Source organism: Oncorhynchus mykiss, chromosome 32, assembly GCF_013265735.2.
Source record: "Oncorhynchus mykiss isolate Arlee chromosome 32, USDA_OmykA_1.1, whole genome shotgun sequence".
NCBI classification, from domain to species: domain Eukaryota; kingdom Metazoa; phylum Chordata; class Actinopteri; order Salmoniformes; family Salmonidae; genus Oncorhynchus; species Oncorhynchus mykiss.
Window position 1 is genome coordinate 9,881,829 of NC_050572.1, and position 22,649 is coordinate 9,904,477.

General features: G+C 45.7%; 1 protein-coding gene across 5 annotated transcripts in view; it reads right to left on the reverse strand.

Moving 5' to 3' along the window:
• Nucleotides 1-1,820: 1,820 nt before the first annotated feature.
• Nucleotides 1,821-22,649, reverse strand: part of LOC110489369 (pumilio homolog 1) — a 63,429-nt gene continuing 42,600 nt past the window's right edge. For all 5 annotated transcript variants that reach the window (XM_036971535.1, XM_036971533.1, XM_036971534.1 and 2 more), the window contains exons 16-24: nt 17,550-17,792; nt 17,148-17,415; nt 15,758-15,887; nt 9,297-9,431; nt 5,001-5,138; nt 3,895-4,020; nt 3,579-3,700; nt 3,265-3,457; nt 1,821-2,207 (exon numbers count right to left, since the gene is read on the reverse strand). In XM_036971535.1, the coding sequence (XP_036827430.1) occupies nt 2,076-2,207; nt 3,265-3,457; nt 3,579-3,700; nt 3,895-4,020; nt 5,001-5,138; nt 9,297-9,431; nt 15,758-15,887; nt 17,148-17,415; nt 17,550-17,792 (1,487 nt within the window). In that variant the 3' untranslated portion in view covers nt 1,821-2,075. The remainder of the gene's footprint in view (nt 2,208-3,264; nt 3,458-3,578; nt 3,701-3,894; nt 4,021-5,000; nt 5,139-9,296; nt 9,432-15,757; nt 15,888-17,147; nt 17,416-17,549; nt 17,793-22,649) is intronic.

Consider the following 22,649-nt stretch of genomic DNA (forward strand, 5'->3'; position numbering starts at 1 on the left):
CCTCCTCCCTGCAGCAGGGTGGGTACGTATCTCACCTCCCCCTCCCTCCTCCCTGCAGCAGGGTGGGTACGTATCTCACCTCCCCCTCCCTCCTCCCTGCAGCAGGGTAGGGACGTACCTCACCTCCCCCTCCTTCCTCCCTGCAGCAGGGTAGGGACGTACCTCACCTCCCCCTCCTTCCTCCCTGCAGCAGGGTGGGTACGTATCTCACCTCCCCCTCCCTCCTCCCTGCAGCAGGGTGGGTACGTATCTCACCTCCTCCTCCCTGCAGCAGGGTGGGTACGTATCTCACCTCCCCCTCCCTGCAGCAGGGTAGGTACGTATCTCACCTCCCCCTCCCTCCTCCCTGCAGCAGGGTGGGTACGTATCTCACCTCCCCCTCCCTCCTCCCTGCAGCAGGGTAGGGACGTACCTCACCTCCCCCTCCTTCCTCCCTGCAGCAGGGTAGGTACGTATCTCACCTCCCCCTCCTTCCTCCCTGCAGCAGGGTGGGTACGTATCTCACCTCCCCCTCCCTCCTCCCTGCAGCAGGGTGGGTACGTATCCCCCCTCCCTCCTCCCTGCAGCAGGGTGGGTACGTATCTCACCTCCCACTCCCTCCTCCCTGCAGCAGGGTAGGGACGTACCTCACCTCCCCCTCCTTCCTCCCTGCAGCAGGGTGGGTACGTATCTCACCTCCCCCTCCCTCCTCCCTGCAGCAGGGTGGGTACGTATCTCACCTCCCCCTCCCTCCTCCCTGCAGCAGGGTGGGTACGTATCTCACCTCCCCCTCCCTCCTCCCTGCAGCAGGGTGGGTACGTATCTCACCTCCCCCTCCCTCCTCCCTGCAGCAGGGTGGGTACGTATCTCACCTCCCCCTCCCTCCTCCCTGCAGCAGGGTGGGTACGTATCTCACCTCCCCCTCCCTCCCTCCTCCCTGCAGCAGGGTGGGTACGTATCTCACCTCCCCCTCCCTCCCTCCTCCCTGCAGCAGGGTGGGTACGTATCTCACCTCCCCCTCCCTCCCTCCTCCCTGCAGCAGGGTGGGTACGTATCTCACCTCCCCCTCCCTCCTCCCTGCAGCAGGGTGGGGATGTACCTCACCTCCCCCTCCCTCCTCCCTGCAGCAGGGTAGGGACGTACCTCACCTCCCCCTCCCTCCTCCCTGCAGCAGGGTGGGTACGTATCTCACCTCCCCCTCCCTCCTCCCTGCAGCAGGGTGGGTACGTATCTCACCTCCCCCTCCCTCCTCCCTGCAGCAGGGTGGGTACGTATCTCACCTCCCCCTCCCTCCTCCCTGCAGCAGGGTAGGGACGTACCTCACCTCCCCCTCCCTCCTCCCTGCAGCAGGGTGGGTACGTATCTCACCTCCTCCTCCTTGCAGCAGGGTGGGTACGTATCTCACCTCCCCCTCCCTCCTCCCTGCAGCAGGGTGGGTACGTATCTCACCTCCCCCTCCCTCCTCCCTGCAGCAGGGTAGGGACGTACCTCACCTCCCCCTCCCTCCTCCCTGCAGCAGGGTGGGTACGTATCTCACCTCCTCCTCCTTGCAGCAGGGTGGGTACATATCTCACCTCCCCCTCCCTCCTCCCTGCAGCAGGGTAGGGCTTGGTTGGGAGACGGGCTAAAACTAACCAAGGCTTCCTGTTTAGACACAGGCTCATACCAATGGGTTACCATGGCGATAAGAGTGGGACGGGAAAAGGAGGGGGGTTGGAGTAGGCAAAGAGGGTTCTACATGTCATTTGGGGGGGGTAGGTAGGGCAGCAGTTTACATGATCTCATTAGGAGGGGACGAGAGAGGGGGGGGGGGGGGGGGGGGGGGGGGGGTAGGGTTTAGACCATCGGGTGGTAGGAAATAATAGGTTGTGTGTGGGGTAGTAGTTAACATGTCATTTTTCATGTAGGGTATATAGGGGTTATGGTATAAAAGACGTGACATTCCAATACAACGTCAGCTGTACACAGAGGGTCCGACATGTTGAATCACCACCGTTCCTCCACCAATCCAGCAGGTGATGTACTGAGCACTGTCCCACGTTCCCGTCCGGCCCGTCTTGTCCTCAAGTGTTAAGGTGTGGAAAAGGGTAGAAGGTTTACATGATGCCGTTGGGAGGGCCACAGAGAGGGCCCAGGTCCACTCCATTCTTCATGTAGTATTTCTCCAGCTTGGCCAGGATGTGTTTTCCATACGTATACTTCCTCAGAGTGGAGACGTGGGGCCGGATCTGAGGGGAGATGGCCAGACAGAAATAAGCAAACTGAGGAATCGTTGCGTTAAGACAAATCTAAAAAAAGGCTAAAATCTTGATTATGTAAATGGAAACCTGGTTAATTCAGGAAAACTGTCAAATCCCGGAAGGGTTCTACTTCCTCCTCTCTGCCACAACAAATCAATTCAGACGCTGGCCTCATTTACAGGGAAAAATGTCATCATTAAGTCACCATTTTATTTCAGCGTGCTCTCTCGAAAGTACTTCTAGGCCTATTCACAATGCTATTGGGCTGGATGCTGATAGGGGGAAACATGCTGAATGATAGTCAAAGCTTTTCTTTTAGGCTATTTAGAGAGAGAAAAAAAATAAGTCCTGGATGCTTTGACAGCAATAGACAACATGAAATCTACCAATTAGATCCCGGGCTGCTTAAGTGGGCGGCGCCCATCATTGCTGACCAATTAGATCCCGTGCTGCTTAAGTGGGCGGCGCCCATCATTGTTGGTTCAGAAAACATTCCAAAAGTATGGAAATCAGCGCGTGCTGCCACTCCATAAGGGTAGTGAGCTTAATAATGAATCGGCCCATTTCAAGGCTTCCTTGTCTAGCTAGCTAAGATGTACCTGAGAAATGCATTTGAATGTAAACCAATCAGGGTTTAGGCCTGGGCACAGCACCATTACAGCAACCACTTTAGTTTGACTAGGCAAGTCAGTTAAGAACAAATTCTTATTTACAAAATTGTCCAAAACTACGTTGGAGGCAGTTTATGGTAGAGAAATTAACATTAAATTATCTGTCAACAGCTCTGGTGGACATTCCTGTAGTCAGAGTGCCAGTTGCTCACGCTCCCTTAAAACTAGAGATATCTGTAGCATTGGGTGGTGTGACAGAACTGTACATTTTATAGTGGCCTTTTATTGTTCCCAGCACAAGGTGCATCTGTTCAAATAAAGGTTAAATAAAAAACTCCCAGTCGCTCAAACTACTTCAGACCAGTCGCTCAAACTACTTCACACCAGTCGCTCAAACTACTTCACACCAGTCGCTCAAACTACTTCAGACCTACCTTGTGCATGATGATCTTTCTCTGTGTGGGTTCGGCCACGTCAATCATTTTCTGCACCACGTAGTTGGCATACTGGTCCTTCATCATGGTGTACAAGGCGCTGTGGGGCCCCTCCGTCAGGCTACACACCTCGTCTATCAACACGGCCCGCTCTGCACGCGACGCATGGCTCACACACTTCTCCACTACATTACTGCAGAGAGAGGGAGGGAGGGTTAACTGACTTAGTGACAAACGAAGGTGTACATTGTTTAAAAAAAAAAAAAAATGTATCAATATGATTCATTGATGTGTGTGTGTGTGTGTGTGTGTACCTGGCAAACTTGTGTTGGCTGAGCCCCAGTACGTTTCCTCTGATCTCAGCTACGATCTTACTCTTGTCCTCCGCTCTGCCGTGTTCTAGCACGTGCTGGATCACATAGTTACCATACTGGTCCTAGAAGAGAGAAGGGAGAAACGGCTATATTACACAGAGTTCTGCATTAACGTTAGCTACTTGGTGAAGCTGAACACTTGTTTCCACAAAGGTTCAAGTTCTAGCCGTTTTTCAGCCTAAACCACGATACAGAAGGTCGGTGTGATGACAAATGTCCTCATCTTGACATCAGTAGTTTTGTGGGCGTGTGCTACCTGCACCAGTTGCTCCGTGTGTTGGTGCAGCTCCTCCAGAATGGACAGGGTCTGGTCTGGAAGACAGTGTTCTAGAATACGCTGGATCACTCTACAGCCGTAGGGGTGGGTGGAGAGGGCAAACACCTGCAGAGAGACACACACACACACACACACACTTTATACACACAAACCTACACCTTCAAATCTTTGTTCACACACACACACACACACACACACACACACACACACACACACACACATTTTACACACAAATCTACACCTTCGTTCACACACACACTTTATACACACAAACCTACACCTTCAAATCTTTGTTCACACACACACACACTTTATACACACAAACCTACACCTTCAAATCTTTGTTCACTCAAGTCACACACACACCAGTGAAAGACAGATGACAGCCCATTCCTGATGACCTATTTAACCAACTAGACAAACAATCAATCACTAACAATCACACAACTGACTATCTGATGGGTAGGAATGAAACAAGTGGAAATCCAAGAGCCCAATCAAATGACTTGATACACAGACAACCTGTGTGTGTTATATAAACAACAATGTAGTTGTCTTCTCCAGCAGTCAAAGCACAGGCTCAATATTCTCTTTAAAAACACACACACACACACACTACTATACACACACACACACACACACACACACACACTACTACACACACACACTACTACACACACACACACACACACACACACACACACGCGCTTTATGCTAATTATGACATTTAGTCAGTGGATAAAAGATAGCTGCCGCTGGGCTGCTGTTGCCGTTACCATGGTGACCCACCTGTCCCCTGTGGGCGATGATGATGTGTGTGTGTGTGTGTGTGTGTGTGTCTCTGCAGGTGTTTGCCCTCTATACTTACTTATTTGATAATTTGTTTCAGTGATTGAAAATCAGCAAGTCTTACTGAAAGGCAATGACATATTATGCATTTGCTCACACTTAGTGTGTGTGTGTGTGTGTGTGTGTGTGTCACCTACCTGTCCCTTGTGGGCGATGAGGTGTGTGTCACCTACCTGTCCCTTGTGGGCGATGAGGTGTGTGTGTGTGTGTGTGTGTGTGTGTGTGCGGTCACCCACCTGTCCCTTGAAGGCGTCGATGATGAAATGTAACGCGTGGGGCTGAACACACTCGATACACTTCTGCACCACGTGGTTGCCGTTCTGATCCTTCACACACTTCAACACGTGACCGTCCAACTCCCGTACCATCTCACTCTGCAACACACACACACACACACACGGTTACATCAAATACTTTGAGGTCAAAAATTTGCATTTCTCAAAAACGCAAGAATCAAAACCAAAAAACCTCTGCATTTTAAACCATTTCACCTGCGTTTCATAGTGAAAGTCAACTCAATAGTGATCAGGAAAATATAGTTCTCCTTTCACAGAAAATACTGCAGTTCAACTCGGCAGAGAAATAGGTTCCTTTTCATCAGACGACAACAGAAGTGCAACGCTATTAGGCTGGTAGGCTAAATGTGCTAATAATGAACAGTCTTTTTCCCCAAAACGATGCATAGCCATCATATTTCTACTGTTTTGATTAAAGTTCATCTTCAATTTTACTGTAGATAAGTAGGCTACACAGGGAAAAGTAGGCTACACAGAGAAAAGTACCAGGGAAAAGTAGGCTACACAGAGAAAAGTACCAGGGAAAAGTAGGCTACACAGAGAAAAGTACCAGGGAAAAGTAGGCTACACAGAGAAAAGTACCAGGGAAAAGTACCAGGGAAAAGTAGGCTACACAGAGAAAAGTACCAGGGAAAAGTAGGCTACACAGAGAAAAGTACCAGAGAAAAGTAGGCTACACAGAGAAAAGTACCAGAGAAAAGTAGGCTACACAGAGAAAAGTACCAGAGAAAAGTAGGCCACACAGAGAAAAGTACCAGGGAAAAGTAGGCCACACAGAGAAAAGTACCAGAGAAAAGTAGGCTACACAGAGAAAAGTACCAGGGAAAAGTAGGCCACACAGAGAAAAGTACCAGGGAAAAGTAGGCTACACAGAGAAAAGTACCAGAGAAAAGTAGGCTACACAGAGAAAAGTACCAGGGAAAAGTACCAGGGAAAAGTAGGCTACACAGAGAAAAGTACCAGAGAAAAGTAGGCTACACAGAGAAAAGTACCAGAGAAAAGTAGGCTACACAGAGAAAAGTACCAGAGAAAAGTAGGCTACACAGAGAAAAGTACCAGAGAAAAGTAGGCTACACAGAGAAAAGTACCAGAGAAAAGTAGGCTACATAGAGAAAAGTACCAGGGAAAAGTAGGCTACACAGAGAAAAGTACCAGAGATAAGTAGGCTACACAGAGAAAAGTAGGCTACACAGAGAAAAGTACCAGGGAAAAGTAGGCTACACAGAGAAAAGTACCAGGGAAAAGTAGGCCACACAGAGAAAAGTACCAGAGAAAAGTAGGCTACACAGAGAAAAGTACCAGGGAAAAGTAGGCCACACAGAGAAAAGTACCAGAGAAAAGTAGGCTACACAGAGAAAAGTACCAGAGAAAAGTACCAGGGAAAAGTAGGCTACACAGAGAAAAGTACCAGGGAAAAGTAGGCCACACAGAGAAAAGTACCAGAGAAAAGTAGGCTACACAGAGAAAAGTACCAGGGAAAAGTAGGCCACACAGAGAAAAGTACCAGAGAAAAGTAGGCTACACAGAGAAAAGTACCAGAGAAAAGTACCAGGGAAAAGTACCAGGGAAAAGTAGGCTACACAGAGAAAAGTACCAGGGAAAAGTAGGCCACACAGAGAAAAGTACCAGAGAAAAGTAGGCTACACAGAGAAAAGTACCAGAGAAAAGTACCAGGGAAAAGTACCAGGGAAAAGTAGGCCACACAGAGAAAAGTACCAGAGAAAAGTACCAGGGAAAAGTACCAGGGAAAAGTACCAGGGAAAAGTGCCGACACAGAGAAAAGTACCAGGGAAAAGTGCCGACACAGAGAAAAGTACCAGGGAAAAGTGCCGACACAGAGAAAAGTACCAGGGAAAAGTGCCGACACAGAGAAAAGTACCAGGGAAAAGTGCCGACACAGAGAAAAGTACCAGGGAAAAGTGCCGACACAGAGAAAAGTACCAGGGAAAAGTGCCGACACAGAGAAAAGTACCAGGGAAAAGTAGGCTACACAGAGAAAAGTACCAGGGAAAAGTAGGCTACACAGAGAAAAGTAGGCTACACAGAGAAAAGTACCAGGGAAAAGTGCCGACACAGAGAAAAGTACCAGGGAAAAGTAGGCTACACAGAGAAAAGTACCAGAGAAAAGTAGGCCACACAGAGAAAAGTACCAGGGAAAAGTAGGCCACACAGAGAAAAGTACCAGAGAAAAGTAGGCTACACAGAGAAAAGTACCAGGGAAAAGTAGGCCACACAGAGAAAAGTACCAGGGAAAAGTAGGCTACACAGAGAAAAGTACCAGAGAAAAGTAGGCTACACAGAGAAAAGTACCAGGGAAAAGTACCAGGGAAAAGTAGGCTACACAGAGAAAAGTACCAGAGAAAAGTAGGCTACACAGAGAAAAGTACCAGAGAAAAGTAGGCTACACAGAGAAAAGTACCAGAGAAAAGTAGGCTACACAGAGAAAAGTACCAGAGAAAAGTAGGCTACACAGAGAAAAGTACCAGAGAAAAGTAGGCTACATAGAGAAAAGTACCAGGGAAAAGTAGGCTACACAGAGAAAAGTACCAGAGATAAGTAGGCTACACAGAGAAAAGTAGGCTACACAGAGAAAAGTACCAGGGAAAAGTAGGCTACACAGAGAAAAGTACCAGGGAAAAGTAGGCCACACAGAGAAAAGTACCAGAGAAAAGTAGGCTACACAGAGAAAAGTACCAGGGAAAAGTAGGCCACACAGAGAAAAGTACCAGAGAAAAGTAGGCTACACAGAGAAAAGTACCAGAGAAAAGTACCAGGGAAAAGTAGGCTACACAGAGAAAAGTACCAGGGAAAAGTAGGCCACACAGAGAAAAGTACCAGAGAAAAGTAGGCTACACAGAGAAAAGTACCAGGGAAAAGTAGGCCACACAGAGAAAAGTACCAGAGAAAAGTAGGCTACACAGAGAAAAGTACCAGAGAAAAGTACCAGGGAAAAGTACCAGGGAAAAGTAGGCTACACAGAGAAAAGTACCAGGGAAAAGTAGGCCACACAGAGAAAAGTACCAGAGAAAAGTAGGCTACACAGAGAAAAGTACCAGAGAAAAGTACCAGGGAAAAGTACCAGGGAAAAGTAGGCCACACAGAGAAAAGTACCAGAGAAAAGTACCAGGGAAAAGTACCAGGGAAAAGTACCAGGGAAAAGTGCCGACACAGAGAAAAGTACCAGGGAAAAGTGCCGACACAGAAAAGTACCAGGGAAAAGTGCCGACACAGAGAAAAGTACCAGGGAAAAGTGCCGACACAGAGAAAAGTACCAGGGAAAAGTGCCGACACAGAGAAAAGTACCAGGGAAAAGTGCCGACACAGAGAAAAGTACCAGGGAAAAGTGCCGACACAGAGAAAAGTACCAGGGAAAAGTAGGCTACACAGAGAAAAGTACCAGGGAAAAGTAGGCTACACAGAGAAAAGTAGGCTACACAGAGAAAAGTACCAGGGAAAAGTGCCGACACAGAGAAAAGTACCAGGGAAAAGTAGGCTACACAGAGAAAAGTACCAGGGAAAAGTGCCGACACAGAGAAAAGTACCAGAGAAAAGTACCAGAGAAAAGTAGGCCACACAGAGAAAAGTACCAGGGAAAAGTGCCGACACAGAGCGCTGTCCGCTGACAAAACGTTGGTGAATTCTCACCGGAGTGGAGAAGTGCAACTGAAGCACAAGAGTCTGATGCCGAGCAGAAATTACAATAAGAACTATTTTAGATCTGCGTTTACAAAACACAGCAAGATATTGCTTATGCGTTTGACCTTCTTCCTCTCCGCTAAAAAAAAAAAAAAATCACAACCCCTGAGATGTCTGGCCTTTTGGTTCTATGAGGAATTGATTTTTGTAATAACCAGGATTAACAGTCTGACACGTACAAGCATATTTATCCTCTTAAAACAACACCGCTGTCTGACTAGCCTCTAGAGTAGTTGTTTTTACTAGGCACGTCACTTAAGAACAAATTCTTGATTTACAATCACGGCCTATCCCGGACGACGCTGGGCCAATTGTGCGCCGCCCTATGGGACTCCCAATCACGGCCGGATGTGATACAGCCTGGATTCGAACCAGGGACTGTAGTGATGCCTCTTGCACCGGGTGCCTTAGACCGCTGCACCTGACTCTACACACACACCTTACTGTTTGTGTGAATATGAACAGTAACAGAAGCACAGGCTTCTCGTACACAATGTGTGTGAGCACGTACGCACACACACACACCAGTTGAATACGTACTATAACTTGTTGGTCTGAGGGGATGAACTCCAGCGCCTTCTGGATGACTCTACAGCCATACATCTGAAGGGCCAGAGACAGGACATGACCCCTGATCCTCTCGGCTACAGCCAGCTTCTGGTCCACACTGCCAAACTACAGAGAGAGACAGAGAGACAGAGAGAGAGACAGAGAGAGAGACAGAGAGAGAGACAGAGAGAGAGACAGAGAGAGAGACAGAGAGAGAGACAGAGAGAGAGACAGAGAGAGAGAGAGAGAGAGAGAGAGAGAGAGACAGAGACAGAGACAGAGAGAGACAGAGACAGAGACAGAGACAGAGACAGAGACAGAGACAGAGAGAGAGAGAGAGCAAGTCAGTTAAGAACAAATTCTTATTTTCAATGACGTCTTAGGAACGGTGGGTTAACTGCCTTGTTCAGGGGCAGAACGACAGATTTGTACCTTGTCAGCTCGGGGGATCCAATCTTGCAACCTTACAGTTAACTAGTCAAACGCTCTAACCACCTGCCTCTCATTGCACTCCACGAGGAGACTGCCTGTTACGCGAATGCAGTAAGAAGCCAAGGTAAGTTGCTAGCTAGCATTAAATAAAAAACAATCAATCATAATCACTAGTTAACTACACATGGTTGATGATATTACTAGTTTATCTAGCGTGTCCTGCGTTGCATATAATCGATGCGGTTATGTATCGTTGCTCCAATGTGTACCTAACCATAAACATCAATGTCTTTCTTAAAATCATTACACAAGTATATGTTTTTAAACCTGCATATTTAGTTAATATTGCCTGCTAACATTAATTTATTTTAACTAGGGATAATGTGTCACTTCTCTTGCAACAGAGTCAGGGTAAATGCAGCAGTTTGGGCCGCCTGGCTCGTTGCGAACTGTGTGAAGACTATTTCTTCCTAACAAAGACAGCCAACTTCGCCAATTGGGGGATGATTTAACAAAAGCGCATTTGCGAAAAAAAGCACAATCGTTGGACGACGGTACCTAACCATGAACATCAATGCCCTTCTTAAAATCAATACACAGAAGTATATATTTTTAAACCTGAATATTTAGCTAAAATAAATCCAGGTTAGCAGGCAATATTAACCAGGTGAACTTGTGTCACTTCTCTTGCGTTCATTGCACGCAGAGTCAGTGTATATGCAACAGTTTGGGCTGCCTGGCTCGTTGTGAACTAATTTTGCCAGAATTTTACATAATTATGACATAACATTGAAGGTTGTGCAATGTAACAGGAATATTTAGACTTAGGGATGCCACCTGTTAGATAAAATACGGAACGGTTCCGTATTTCACTGAAATAATAAACGTTTTGTTTGAGATGATAGATTCCGGATTTGACCATATTAATGACCTAAGGCTCGTATTTCTGTGTGTTATTATGTTATAACTAAGTTTATGATTTGATAGAGCAGTCTGACTGAGCGATGGTAGGCAGCAGCAGGCTCGTAAGCATTCATTCAAACAGCACTTTAGTGTGTTTTGCCAGCAGCTCTTCGCTGTGCTTCAAGCATTGCGCTGTTTATGACTTCAAGCCTATCAACTCCCGAGATGAGGCTGGTGTAACCGATGTGAAATGGCTAGCTAGTTAGCTCGCGCTAATAGCGTTTCAAACGGCACTCGCTCTGAGACTTGGAGTAGTAGATCCCCTTGCTCTGCATAGGTAACGCTGCTTCGAGGGTGGCTGTTGTCGAGGTGTTCCTGGTTCGAGCCCAGGAAGGAGTGAGGAGAGGGACGGAAGCTGTACTGTTACACTGGCAATACTAAAAGTGCCTATAAGAACATCCAATAGTCAAAGATATATAAAATACAAATGGTATAGAGAGAAATAGTCCTATAAATACTATATTAACTACAACCTAAAACTTCTTACCTGGGAATATTGAAGACTCGTGTTAAAAGGAACCACCAGCTTTCATATGTTCTCATGTTCTGAGCAAGGAACTGAAACGTTAGCTTTCTTACATGGCACATATTGCACTTTTACTTTCTTCTCCAACACTTTGTTTTTGCATTATTTAAACCAAATTGAACATGTTTCATTATTTATTTGAGGCTAAATGGATTTTTATTGGTGTATTATATTAAGTTAAAATAAGTGTTCATTTAGTAATTGCCATTATTACAAATACATTTTTATTTAACAATTTTTTATATTATATATATATTTTTTTTAAATTATTATTATTATATATATATTTTTCTTTAAATCGGTAGCAACTTTTTTTGGTCCTCCAATAATCGGTATCGGCGTTGAAAAATCATAATCGGTCGACCTTTAGTTTACACACAGACCTGTTACAAATCAGACAACTCAAAGAACTTCTGGAGAACCTACCTGGCAAACAACTAAATACCCCCCCCCTCCCCCACCAACACACGGGTCTGATACAAACACATGTGCTGCAAATACACAAAACATTAAGGACACCCGACTGACCAGGGTAGGTGCCTTTGAACAGGATATGGTAGTAGGTACCTTTGAACAGGATATGGTAGTAGATACCTTTGAACAGGATATGGTAGTAGGTACCTTTGAACAGGATATGGTAGTAGGTACCTTTAAACAGGATATGGTAGTAGGTGCCTTTGAACAGGATATGGTAGTAGATACCTTTAAACAGGATATGGTAGTAGGTACCTTTAAACAGGATATGGTAGTAGGTACCTTTAAACAGGATATGGTAGTAGGTACCTTTAAACAGGATATGGTAGTAGGTACCTTTGAACAGGATATGGTAGTAGGTACCTTTGAACAGGATATGGTAGTAGGTACCTTTAAACAGGATATGGTAGTAGGTACCTTTGAACAGGATATGGTAGTAGGTACCTTTAAACAGGATATGGTAGTAGGTGCCTTTGAACAGGATATGGTAGTAGGTACATTTAAACAGGATATGGTAGTAGGTACCTTTGAACAGGATATGGTAGTAGGTACCTTTAAACAGGATATGGTAGTAGGTACCTTTGAACAGGATATGGTAGTAGGTACCTTTAAACAGGATATGGTAGTAGGTGCCTTTGAACAGGATATGGTAGTAGGTACATTTAAACAGGATATGGTAGTAGGTACCTTTGAACAGGATATGGTAGTAGGTGCCTTTGAACAGGATATGGTAGTAGGTGCCAGGCGCACCGGTTTGTGTCTAGAACTCAACCCTGCTGGGTTTTTCACACTCAACAGTTTCCTGTGTGTATCAAGAAAGGGTCCACCACCCAAAGGACATCGCCAACTTGACACAACTGTGGGAAGGAAGCATTGGATTTAACAGTTGATTTGGGCTCCCGAGTGGCGCAGCGGTCTAAGGCACTGCATCTCAGCGCAAGAGGCGTCACTAAAAGTACCTGGTTCGAATCCAGGCTGTATCACATTCGGCCGTGATTGGGAGTCCCATAGGGCGGCACACAATTGGCCCAGAGTTGTCCAGGTTAGGGTTTGGCTGGATTTGGGTTTGGCTGGAGTAGGCCATCATAAGAATTTGTTCTTAACTGACTTGTCTAGTTAAATAAAGGTTAAATAAAAAATAAATAAAATAAACAGCATGGGCCAGCATCCCTGTGGAACACTTTCGACACTTTGTAGAGTCCATCCCCAATGAATTGAGGCTGTTCTGAGGACGAAAGGTGAGGGAGGTGCAACTCAATATTAGGAAGGTGTTTAGAACACTCAGTAGGGATGAACATTTTGGAATCGGATGACATTAGCTAAAAATGCCAACATCGGTATCGGCCCGATGTCTAGTTTAACACGGATGTCAATACCTTCATACCTATATAACGTAGGTACATGACATAATGACGCAACGTAACATTTTGCGCTACACGTGCACCACAGCATTCCTAACCTAGCCCACAATGTCTGCTGTGTGGATGGAGCAGTCAACAAGTCCAGCAGTCATTTGAAAGAGTAAGAACATTTCAGCGAGACAACTCAAAGGCCGAAATCCATTAACGGCAAGATAACGGAATTCATTGCCCTTGACAATCAACCGTTCTCTGTCGTGGGTGATGTTGGCTTTTGCCGACTGGTCGAGCAGCGCTACACACCACCAAGTGCACTGTTTTTCAGAGGTTACCCTACTGGAGTTACACAGTAATGGGGTCAGTGCTATTAGCTGCACGACATACTATGGGACACCTTCAGGGTCTTTCAAATCAAATGTATTTATATAGCCCTTCTTACATCAGCTGATATCTTTGCGGGTCTTTGCGCGTCAAACGAGATACACATTGCCAATAACACTATTTGACGGGTTAAATAAGCTATTAATTTGACTCTTCAAAACAACATTTAATAATATTTAGACTATTATTTAGACAAGGTTGGAATGTGACGCAATGAAATGGGGTATCAGTCCACTCAGTGACACCCACAGAACACAACTGTGAAGAGTTCACACAAATATTAGCGTTGTAGCTCTGTGACTGTGACTGTGTGAAATCACCTCCAGTCAGCCTATTGTGTGTATTGACATTCTTATTGCACTGTACAGCTTTACCTAAGGATTGAGGATCAATGAAATGGGGTATCAAGTCCACTCAGTAAGGATTGGGAATCAATGAAATGGGGTATCAAGTCCACTCAGTAAGGAATGAGGATCAATGAAATGGGGTATCAAATCTACTCAGTAAGGAATGAGGATCAATGAAATGGGGTATCAAGTCTACTCAGTAAGGAATGAGGATCAATGAAATGGGGTATCAGTCCACTCAGTAAGGATTGAGGATCAATGAAATGGGGTATCAGTCCACTCAGTAAGGTTGAGGATCAATGAAATGGGGTATCAAGTCTACTCAGTAAGGAATGAGGATCAATGAAATGGGGTATCAAGTCTACTCAGTAAGGGTTGAGGATCAATGAAATGGGGTATCAAGTCTACTCAGTAAGGATTGAGGATCAATGAAATGGGGTATCAAGTCCACTCAATACCCAAGATATTTTTTCCCCAACGTCGTCCTCAAAGTTATTAGACTCCAAAACATCCACACAGTATGGGTTTTACCTCTGGAATGGTGTTCAATACACAGAGTAGGTTGACAATAATTGTGGCTCAATTCACAGTTGTTTCAGAGTCCCACAATAAGAGCTACGACACAAATGTTTCTCTGGGTGTCCCTGAGTAGACTGATACCCCATGTCATTGATCCACAATCCATAGGTAAGGCTGTGCGGTGAAATAAGGGATGTCCCCAATGCAATTCTATCGTCTAATACATCCAGTGTGATTTCAACAGGTTGTCAAATTAACAAATGATTGTCTTTTGTTGATTTTATATAACATTCCAACCTCGTTTAACAGGATCTATTCAATTATGGCACAATTCTACTATTTGTATTCATTTGCATGACTGTTAATGACAAACTTTTATTTTGAAGGCTAAACGCAAAGTCCACAAATGTGGCTAATCGTTATTGTTGCTAGCTTCACATAGATGGGTCCGACCAGCATTAATCAAACAAGAACTGTCTTATAAATCAGAGTTATTTTAGATGATGACACCTAGCTATATAGTTAGCTAGCTAACTATAGCTACTGAAATAGATTGTCGTTTTACTATGTTTTTGGGGAAGAACATTATTTGCATCCATGAGCTAGCTAGCTTTTTTTTATGACCAGCAGTGTAGGTGCGAGAGACAACTTTACCAGCATCATAGCATCATAGCATACAGCATCATAGCATACAGCATCATAGCATACAGCATCATAGCATACAGCATCATAGCATCACAGCATCATAGCATACAGCATCGATGAATTGTTGTGACATATGAAATACGAGTGATAGTGTAATCAATGTGTAATAACTATGTAAAAACATGTATGAACGCCACGTTAAACTACTATGTGACATGCAGTCATACTCCGGTCCTGATTGGTCAAATAGTGGATCTTTTTTGACACGCAAAGACCCCAACGGTGTTCCATAGAAATCCCGGGTTGAGAATGAAACGTCTGAACAACCAAACAGCACAGCAAGTAAGTGACATAAATAGATTTGGATTATGTTTCACTGGTAATGGGGACATACGGAAATGACAACAAAATTACTTTTTGGTCAGTGTGTGTGTGTGTGTGTGTGTAACCTGTATTTAACTAGGCAAGTCAGATAAGAACAAATTCTTATTTACAATGACAGCCTATCCCGGCCAAACCCCGGACGACGCTGGGCCAATTGTGCGCCACCCTATGGGACTCCCCATCACAGCCAGATGTGATACAGCCTAGAATCGAACCAGGGACTGTAGTGACGCCTCTTGCACTGCCTTAGACCCCCGCGTCCATGTGTGTGTCAACTATTTAACTGTACTAAAATATTTAACTGTACTAGAATATTTAAAAGGCCACTAAAATTTTAAAATATCGGTATCTGGGTTTTTTTGGGGGCAAAGAAAATATTGGATATCGGTATCGGTGCATCACTAATACTCCGTGTACACACACCTCAAAGAACTTCTGGATGACGTAGTTTCCGAAGACGTCGACCATGAGTTGGTAGGCAGCCTGGAGGATCTCACTGAACACCAGCTGACGCTCCGCTGAGCTGGCCCTCTCCAACTTCAACTGGATAAACCTGGAGATTCACAACACTCAAATTCAAATGTTCCTATATTTACTCACAGGGATAAAGAGAGAGAAAGAGATGAGAGAGAGGGAGATGAGGAGGATAATGAAGAGGGGGGGGGGCAGACAACATCTGGACTCAATCAATAATGATAAAAGACAGTAGGTCGGAGGTTTGGTACCAGGGTTTTGGTATTGGGCAGGGATGATGAGATTGTTTGTGCTATATTGCTGTGACATTTTATGAATATGGCCATAGGTGTGTCTCTCTACGTCTCTCTACCTGCTGCCCTGCTGGTTCTGGCTGAACTCCATGATGTGTCTCTCTCTACCTGAACTCCATGATGTGTCTCTCTCTACCTGAACTCCATGATGTGTGTCTCTACCTGAACTCCATGATGTGTGTGTCTTTACCTGAACTCCATGATGTGTGTGTCTCTACCTGAACTCCATGATGTGTGTCTCTCTACCTGAACTCCATGATGTGTCTCTCTACCTGAACTCCATGATGTGTCTCTCTACCTGAACTCCATGATGTGTGTGTCTCTACCTGAACTCCATGATGTGTGTGTCTCTACCTGAATTCCATGATGTGTGTGTCTCTACCTGAACTCCATGATGTGTGTCTCTCTACCTGAACTCCATGATGTGTCTCTCTACCTGAACTCCATGATGTGTCTCTCTACCTGAACTCCATGATGTGTGTGTCTCTACCTGAATTCCATGATGTGTGTGTCTCTACCTGAACTCCATGATGTGTCTCTCTACCTGAACTCCATGATGTGTCTCTCTCTACCTGAACTCCATGATGTGTCTCTCTACCTGAACTCCATGATGTATCTCTCTCTACCTGAACTCCATGATGTGTGTGTCTCTACCTGAACTCCATGATGTGTGTGTCTCTACCTGAACTCCATGATGTGTGTGTCTCTACCTGAACTCCATGATGTGTGTGTCTCTACCTGAACTCCATGATGTATCTCTCTCTACCTGAACTCCATGATGTGCGTGTCTCTACCTGAACTCCATGATGTGTGTGTCTCCGACCTGAACTCCATGATGTGTGTGTCTCCGACCTGAACTCCATGATGTGTGTGTCTCCGACCTGAACTCCATGATGTGTGTGTCTCCGACCTGAACTCCATGATGTGTGTGTCTCTACCTGAACTCCATGATGTGTCTCTCTACCTGAACTCCATGATGTCTCTCTCTACCTGAACTCCATGATGTGTCTCTCTCTACCTGAACTCCATGATGTGTGTCTCTCTACCTGCTGCCGTGTTGGTCCTGACTGAACTCCATGATGTGCCCAGCAATCTCTCTCAGCTGCAGGTTGGGGTAGCGGTTGTTCCGGAAGTCTTCCAGAAGCCGGCTCCGCCCTGACGGCATCACGTCCGACATTCCGTAACGTAGCCGTGGCGACGGGAAGAGCTGGCTGCTGGGAGAGAAGAGGGAGGAGCCAGAACTGCCGCTGCGATACTTTGCCTCCGCCCCCGGAGCAGCAGATATGAAACGACCGCTGCCATTGGTCAGACCTCCTGTGGGAGGGTTTCAGAGAGGAGGGATGGTTAGTGCTGATTGGACATAATAATAACCATGATAAAATGTTCTAACCACAAAAATACACTGCAAGTTTTATGTCAGCATGGTAACAACAGACCTCGTCACTCACCCAGGTTGAGGTTGGATGAGGAGCTGTGATTGGACAGAGAGGGGGGTGGAGTTAGGGAGTGGGAGGGGCCTTGGTTGGGCAGAGGCATTCCGACCGGCCCGGGGGAGGAGCTAAAGCCCAGGGTTCCGTTGTAGAACCCACCGTGGCCAATGGGAGTGAGGCTGGACTGCGTGCGTTTGTACAAGTCACTAGTGCCAGTCAGAGAGTCACGACGAGAACTGCTGCCACCGCTGGAGTTAGCCACTGGAGGGAGACAGAGAGACCATTAACACACAGAGTTGACCAGTAGAGGGAGCTATACACACAGACACATAGAGAAGTCAGAAAGCTTCAGACAGTTGAACAGAAATAGTGAGAATCATTTCCATTAGGGATGAGCATTTTAAATGATTTCATTTGTTACAGGTACTTCGACTATCTGAAAAAAACAATGATATTATTCTAACAGTCGGTCCTCCCGAGTGGCACAGTGGTCTAAGGCACTGCATCACAGTGTTAGCTGTGCCACTAAAGATCCCGGCCGCAACCGGGACACCCATGGGGCGGTGCACAAAAGGCCCAGCGTCGTCCAGGTTATGGGAGGGTTTGTCCGGCAGGGATGTTCTTGTCCCATCGCGCTCTAGCGACTCCTGTGGTGGGCCGGGCGCAATGCACACCGACACGTCGCCAGGTGGACGGTGTTTCCTTCGACACATTGGTGCGGCTGGCTTCCGGGTTAAGAGTGCATTGTGCCAAGAAGCGGTGCGGCTTGGCTGGGTTGTATTTCGGAGGACACACGGCTCTCGACCTTCGCCTCTCCCGAGTCCATACGGGAGTTTCAGCGATGAGACAAGACCGTAACTAGCAATTGGAAACCATGAAATTAGGGAGAAAAAGGGGTCAAAAGTTGTTGTTTTTTAAATGTAAAAAGATATTTGAATAGTCAAAACACAGGTAAAAAAAATAAATGGGCACTTCGTCGCGTGACTCAGGAAGCGCTCTGCTTGTTGTTTCAGACTTGTTGCTTCCGGCGCAAGTGGAGCAGGGGCCAGTGTGTCTGACATGGAGACATGGAGAGACTTGTGCAAGTTAAACCTGTTGCTGCGTTACGTTATCCATCATCTCATCTGCTAGTGTCTGTTGTGACTGGAGTTAGTTAGCCAGCTAGCTAGCCAGGCTAATTCAGGCTATTTAGCTGTATCCTCATCTAAAACAACTCCATGTTAAACAACAGCCTGCCTGTTGGTTAATCACTGTAGCCTACTCCTCATTTAGCCAACTTAATTGCGTAATTGTAATTTCATCTTGCATTGATTAGAACTCAAATTGGTGGTGGCACTGGAGGGAATAGAGTACGTTTTGCGGGTTCCTGACCAATTGCGCTATTTTGTATGTTTTTTTGTGCTGAGCTTAACATCTTTTGTACATAATGTTTCCCCCATCATTTTCTATGACCGAAAATAGCTTCTGGACATCCGAACAGCGATAACTAACCTCGATTTGGAGGAGTACTTCTACTTCAATGAGTCAGAGGCTAAATAAATTAATTATTCCGGACCAGGCCCAAATTCCCGACACTTGAAGGAGACAGTGCAATAGAGGCCGGCGTGTGGGATACCTGACAACACAACAACAGAGCGTGGAAAAATTGCCTCTACCCTTCGTTCTATTGGTGAACGTGTAATCACTGGAGAATAAACTGGATGAGTTCCATTCCAGACTGATCTGAAGACCTGTAATATCCTGTTTCTCAGTCGTGACAAAACAAGGACATTGTAAATATAAATCTAGCTGGTTTTTCTAATCGGCAGGACAGCATGGACGCATCGGGAAAGCTCAGGTGAGGGGGGTGTCTCTCAGTTATGAGCTGGTGCGCAATCTTTAATATCAAGGAAGACTCGAGGTTTGACTCGCGGTTCTGCTCGCCTAAGTTAGAATACCTCATGATGAGCTGTAGACTATAATATTTACTCAAATAGTTTATATTTCTAGTAGCTGTCTATTTACCACCACAAGTTGATGATGGAACTAAGACCGAAATCAACGAGCTATTTTGGGCCATAAGCAAACAAGAAAATACTCAGAGGCGGCGCTCCTAGTGGCCGGTTACTTAAATGCAGGAAAACTGAAATCCGTTTGACCTCATTTCTACCAGCATGTCACCCTGTGCAACTAGAGGCAAAAAGCCTCCAAGATCACCTATACTTCACACAGACACGCACAGAAAGCTCTCCCTCCATTTGGCAAATCTGACCAAAAACTGGTCCGGTGAGGCGGATGCTAAGCTACATGACTGTTTTGCTAGCACAGATTGGAATATGTTCTGGGATTTATCCGATGGCATTGAGGAGTTTACCACATTAATAAGTGCATCGACGACGTCTTCTCCACATTTCCCAACCAGAAGCCATGGATTACAGGCAACAACATCTGCACTGAGCTAAAGGCAAGAGCTGCCGCTTTCAAGGAGCGTGACACTAATCCGGACGCTTATAAGAAATCCTGCTACAACCTCCGATGAACCATCAAACACGCAGTGTCAATACAGGACAAAGAAAGAATACTACCTACACCGGCTCTGATGCGGCACGGCTTGTAAACTATTACGGACCACAAAAGGAAACCCAGCCGCGAGTTGTCCAGTGGCGCGAGCCTACCAGACGAGATAAATAAATTATATGCTCGCCCCGACGCAACACTGAACCATGCTCTTCCGGACGACTGATCACGCTCTCCGTAGCCGATGTGAGTAAAATCCTATAAATAGGTTAACATCCTGGGGGCTAGACAAAATACCAGGATGCATACTCAGAACACGCACTGATCAGCTGGCAAGTGTCTTCACTGACATTTCCAACCTCTCCCTGTCGGAGTCTGTAATAACTACATGTTTCAAGCAGACCACCAGAGTCCCTGTGTCCAAGAACGCCAAGGTAACCTGACTAAATGACATTCGCCCCGTAGCACTCACGTCTGTAGCCATGAAATGCTGGTCATGGCTCACATCAACACCATCATCCCAGACACCCTGGACCCACTTTAATTTGCATACCACCCCAAATGATCCACATATGACGCAATATCTAGTGCTCTCCAAACTTCCCTTTCCCACCTGGACAAAAGGAAAACCTACGTGAGAGTGCTGTTCATTTGACTACAGCTCGGCGTTCACCACCAGTGCCCTCATCACTAAGCTAAGGATCCTGGGATTAACTGGATCCTGGACGGGGAGCACCAAGGTTGTGATGGTAGGCAACAACACATCCGCCACGCTGACCCTCAACATGGAAGCCCATCGGGGGTGAATATTCCATCCCCTCCTGTACTCCCTGTTCTCACACGACTGCATAGCCGCGCACGACTCCAGGCCCGATCACCGACGACGATGAGACAACCTATAGGGAGGTGGTGCCAGGAAAACAACCTCTCCCTCAACGTCAGTAAGACCAAGGAGCTGATTGTGGACTACAGGAAACAGAGGTCCGAGCACGTCCCCATCCACATCGACGGGGCTGCAGTGGAGCAGGTAGGGAGGAAGGCCCTAAAAAGAGCAAGGCCCTAAAAAGTGTCAAGGACTCCAGCTACCAAATCAGACAGTTCTCTCTGCTACCACAAGGCAAATTGGTACCGATGCACCAAGTCTGGAACCAACAGGACCCTGAACAGCTTCTACCCCCAAGCCATGAGACTGCTAAATAGTTAGTATTCTGTTGCCTAGTCACTTTACCCCTACCTACAGTATAATGCTGTTACTGTCTATTATAGATCCTTTACCCCTACCTACAGTATACTGCTGTTACTGTCTATTATATATCCTTTACCCCTACCTACAGTATACTGCTGTTACTGTCTATTATCTATCCTTTACCCCTACCTACAGTATACTGCTGTTACTGTCTATTATCTATCCTTTACCCCTACCTACAGTATACTGCTGTTACTGTCTATTATCTATCCTTTACCCCTACCTACAGTATACTGCTGTCTATTATATATCCTTTACCCCTACCTACAGTATACTGCTGTTACTGTCTATTATCTATCCTTTACCCCTACCTACAGTATACTGCTGTTACTGTCTATTATCTATCCTTTACCCCTACCTACAGTATACTGCTGTCTATTATCTATCCTTTACCCCTACCTACAGTATACTGCTGTTACTGTCTATTATCTATCCTTTACCCCTACCTACAGTATACTGCTGTTACTGTCTATTATCTATCCTTTACCCCTACCTACAGTATACTGCTGTTACTGTCTATTATCTATCCTTTACCCCTACCTACAGTATACTGCTGTTACTGTCTATTATCTATCCTTTACCCCTACCTACAGTATACTGCTGTCTATTATCTATCCTTTACCCCTACCTACAGTATACTGCTGTTACTGTCTATTATCTATCCTTTAACCCTACCTACAGTATACTGCTGTTACTGTCTATTATCTATCCTTTACCCCTACCTACAGTATACTGCTGTTACTGTCTATTATCTATCCTTTACCCCTACCTACAGTATACTGCTGTTACTGTCTATTATCTATCCTTTACCCCTACCTACAGTATACTGCTGTTACTGTCTATTATCTATCCTTTACCCCTACCTACAGTATACTGCTGTTACTGTCTATTATCTATCCTTTACCCCTACCTACAGTATACTGCTGTTACTGTTTATTATCTATCCTGTTGTCTAGTCACTTCACCAGCAAAGAAATCAGCAAAAAATTGCAGACCTGCACAAGTCTGGTTCATCCTTGGGAGCAATTTCCAAACACCTGAAGGTACCACGTTCATCTGTACAAACAATAGTACGCAAGTATAAACACCATGGGACCATGCAGCCGCCATACCGCTCAGGAAGGAGACGCGTTCTGTCTCGTAGAGATGAAAGTACTTTGGTGCTAAAAATGCAAATCAATCCCAGAACAACAGCAAAAGACCTTGTGAAGATGCTGGAGGAAAGAGTTTTAATGACTCCAACCTAAGTGTATGTAAACTTCCCACTTCAACTGTGTTTGTGTGTGTGTATATATTCAGTGTTATTTTTCTATTACTTCTCTGGTTAGGCCCGTAAGTAAGTTTGTCTAAACCGGTTGTTTAAGAAGCATGTGACT